General features: G+C 66.0%; 1 protein-coding gene across 1 annotated transcript; it reads left to right on the top strand.

Moving 5' to 3' along the window:
• The first annotated feature begins 1,782 nt into the window (after positions 1-1,782).
• On the top strand, positions 1,783-3,470 carry FOXI2 (forkhead box I2). Its single transcript, XM_047824423.1, has 2 exons — positions 1,783-2,326; positions 3,028-3,470. The coding sequence occupies exons 1-2, from the start codon at positions 1,783-1,785 to the stop codon at positions 3,468-3,470; spliced, it is 987 nt and encodes a 328-aa protein (XP_047680379.1).
• The last annotated feature ends 402 nt before the right edge of the window (positions 3,471-3,872 follow it).

The following is a 3,872-nucleotide window of genomic DNA, read 5'->3' on the forward strand; positions in this document are numbered from 1 at the left end:
CATCCTGAGTTACAGCCATCCCCCCTCAGCTGTCCCTGCAGCTATGAGGGGGCCGTGGACCCCCACAACCTGTACTCCTTTAACAACAGTTAGAAATCTTTGGGGAAGGCGGAGAAGGGCAGGCGAGTACATACTGGCTAAGGAGCCCACCTCAGTGAACCAGCTCCAGCTTCTTCCCTGTCACTGGTTGAGAGACCAGAGTCCCCGGCTTCTACCTTCTAGAAGCCTTAACAACCCCTTGAACTGCCTTTAGGTCACCCATCACTTAAAGGGCAGTTACTTTTAAGTGGAGAGGCCTCTGTGGCAATAGAGGGACTCTCTCTTCTGCCCTTTGTTAAAACCTTACGTGAATTGGTTGTTTTACATAAAATTTGCAATTACAACTTGAGGCCTAAGGCCACACCGACCGTAAATGGCGGACTCAAACTGGGACCCTTAATTCCAAAGTCCAAATCTTTTCCTCCATCCATCCTCAGCCCCAATCCCCTGCCCTCCCCCCCTGCTCCCCCTCCCCACCACCAAAAAAAGGAAAGGAGACAGGCGGTGGGATTGAAACTTTGGTCTGTTAAATGAATTTCAGTGTATCTGCTTTGATGATCCACAGACCCGGGATGGAACTCATCTCAATGATGGGCTCTAACAGGGCAGGTGCCGAATTTCCTGGCGACGGGGCCCACCTACTCTGCCCGAACCTTGATCACCGGACGGGAACGTTCGCTTCTCCAAGCGCCAGCAAGGAGTGGAACTCGAGTCCCAGAGGCCTCCGCTCTTTCCCAAACACCCCGCCCTATGGGGCCTGGCGCCCCGGGGAGCCCGGAGAGCTAGTGGGGAACTGGGAGGCCCGGAGCCAGGCAGCACGGGGAGCCGGGAGGAGCCGGAGTTGGGGCAGACTCAGCCGGGGAGACTGGCGAGTTTAAGGGTGCAGAGGGAACTGAACGGGTTTGTGATGTTGGGCGCACACAGACGTCCCCGTCTTTTCCGAGTCCCAAGGAAGCCAGTGGAGGGTTTTGCTAACCACTCACCCTGTCTGTGCCCGAGGCCACTTGCGGGAACAAGCGGCGGGGGCGGCGGCGGGGGGGGGGGGGGGGGACTTCCTAGGCAGCTGGGGCATCCGGATCTTCCAGCGTTTCAACTCTTACCCCGGTCTGGTTCGCCTCCGCGCGTTTTTCGCGCGGGGACTCCGTAGGACTCCAGTGCCACTGTCCTGGCCCAGCCAACCCTGGCCTTGGGCCCTCGCGTCTTTCACCGCGGTGACTTTCCTCGTGGTCCCAGCCCCTAGACATCCGTGGGCTCCATCAAGACTCCTGGCCCAGCACAGCGGCCCTCTGCTCCCTGTGGCCCCAACGACACAGGGGCCTGGATGAGGAGATTCTGCAGGGACAGGGTGCCCCGTGGTCGATCAAGGATGCCCCGCGTTCGACTGGGGGCCTGCGAGAGACGTGGGGGCTGGCAAGGGGCCAGGGCAACCGGGACTGAGGGGACCTAGAGGCCAGATGAGGCGGGGATAGGTGAGATCCCTGGGGACTCTGGTCCGGGGCTCGGGTGCTACTAAGTCGCGTCAGGACCAGGGAGGGGCTGAAAGCTGACCCCGGGGCGGGGACCGCCCGGGGGTGCCACTCTTCCGACGCTGTCTGTCGGGGGAAGGGAGGGGGCCCGCCACGCACACTCACCCGGGACTGCCCCCCTCCCCTCCTCGACGGCATTTAAAGGGAGGAGGGCGGAGGGCGGGGCCCCGCGGGCCGCACCGGGGAGCGGCGGGCAGCCAAGCTGGATGGGGCGCCCATGAGCTTCGGCGCCGAGCTTCCCGGCCAGGCCCGGGAACGGCCGGACATGGCCTCGTACCGCGACGGCTCGGGTGCGTGTCCCGTCCCGCACAGCCAGGCCGGGGCCACCGCGCACCCCGCGGCCTACGCGCGCGCCGATCTGGGCGCGGGAGCCGGGGCCCAGTGCCCGTGGCTGAACGCGCCGGCTCTCAGCCCCGCGCCCTACACCGCCGGCCCCCGGCCCGCGCCCCCCTACGCGGCCCCCGGCCCGCTCCTCGGCGCCCCGGGCGGCCTGGCGGGCGCAGACCTCGCGTGGCTGAGCCTCGCGGGCCAGCAGGAGCTGCTGAGGCTGGTGCGGCCGCCCTACTCGTACTCGGCGCTCATCGCCATGGCCATCCAGAGCGCGCCGCTGCGGAAGCTGACGCTCAGCCAGATCTACCAGTACGTGGCCGGCAACTTCCCTTTCTACAAGCGCAGCAAGGCAGGCTGGCAGAACTCCATCCGCCACAACCTGTCGCTCAACGACTGCTTCAAGAAGGTGCCCCGCGAGGAGGACGACCCAGGTAAAAAAAAAAAAAAAAAAAAAAAAAAGGCGCGCCCCATCGTCCCGTCCAGGACTCCGAGGAAGCCGGCCGCCCGGCCGCTGGCACTTAGGCCCGGTGGCTGGGGGCAACCCAGTCCCTCCCGCACCGCACAGCTAGGGGAACTGAGGCGGGAGGAAGGGGAGGAGGGCAGCCTCCTAGACGACCCCGGAACCCGCAGACCCTGGCTTCGGGTCTACTGCTCCGTGCGTCTTGAAAGCTCTGTGCGCTCCCGCGAAGGAAGCACCCGGAAAGCCGGTCAGCTGGGCCAGCCTTGGAGTTAGTCCTCTGGGCTCCAGTGTCCTTTGCTGTGAGATGGGGAAGAGCGTGCGTACCCCAAGAGCTGGAAAGACAAATGGCACGCCAATCCGGGAAGCGCTCCGGACTCCACTGGAGGAGCGACAGCCCCCGTCCAGGTGGCTCTGCTCCCCATGTCTTCTCCCTGGCCTTGAACTTAGAGGGGCTCCGTATTTCTTGGTTGTCGCCCTTCCCAGGCCTTTCTGGGATGTCCAGGTTCTTCCCAGTCGGACTGTGGAGGCCGTCGGGGGGGGGGGGGGGGGGTGGGAATGATGGAGGGACCGGTGGGGGGGGGTCTTTTTGAAGTTGACCTCCATTCCTCAAGCGCACACCATGGTCCCCCAAACCCCGTATTTTTCCGAGCTGAGCCCTCTCTTCTTGCGCAGGTAAAGGCAATTACTGGACCCTGGACCCAAACTGCGAGAAGATGTTCGACAACGGCAACTTCCGACGGAAGAGGAAGAGGAGAGGAGAGGTGAGCGCCGCCGCAGCCTCGGGAGCCGGGAGCCCCGGAGGAGCCACGGCGCCGGAGCTGGAGCCCCTGGGCGCCGCCTCCCCGGACCTGCAGGCCCCGCCGTCCCCGCCCGCGCCCGAGGCGGCCACCTGCCTGTCCGGTTTCGCCTCGGCCATGGGCGCCCTGGCTGGCGGCCTCGGTACCTTCCCCGCGGGCCTGGCGGGGGACTTCTCAGTCGGGAGACCGACGACGGTCGCCGCCCACGGGCCCCGGGCCCCAGGCCCCGCACCCGGCTTCGGTGCCGGACGTCAGACCGCGGCCCCCGCCTTCCGCGTGGACCCCTTCGTCTACCGTCGGGAGGGGACCGAAGTGTGAGGGGGGCCGGGACGTCCCCAGTGCTGTGCGGACGTGCGGAGCTCAAGCCCGGTTCCCGCCTGCTTGGCGCCGCAGAGTCAGCGCCCCAGAGCGAGCGCAGAGCCCCCGGAGCCGCGGAGAACAGAACGAGGCGAGCGCGCGTCATCCCCCCCTCCCCCCGCCCCGGTGGCCCCGGTGGCCCCGCTGTCCTGCCTCACCCTCACCCCGCGACCGTTCAGATGGGGCAAATGGGCCGCTCCCTGCTCCCCCTGTTCTTCCAGCTGCTCTGGACCTCGAACCTGTGCTCTCTGGCATCCGCCTTAAAGGGGCGACAGGCTGGCGCTGGGCTCCAGCTTTTAGGAGGGGAGCCTGGCCCGCTCCAAAGAGCCTTCTAGGTGCTTGCGGGAGGGTGGCCCGCGTTCT

The sequence above is a fragment of the Prionailurus viverrinus genome, chromosome D2 (assembly GCF_022837055.1).
Source record: "Prionailurus viverrinus isolate Anna chromosome D2, UM_Priviv_1.0, whole genome shotgun sequence".
NCBI classification, from domain to species: domain Eukaryota; kingdom Metazoa; phylum Chordata; class Mammalia; order Carnivora; family Felidae; genus Prionailurus; species Prionailurus viverrinus.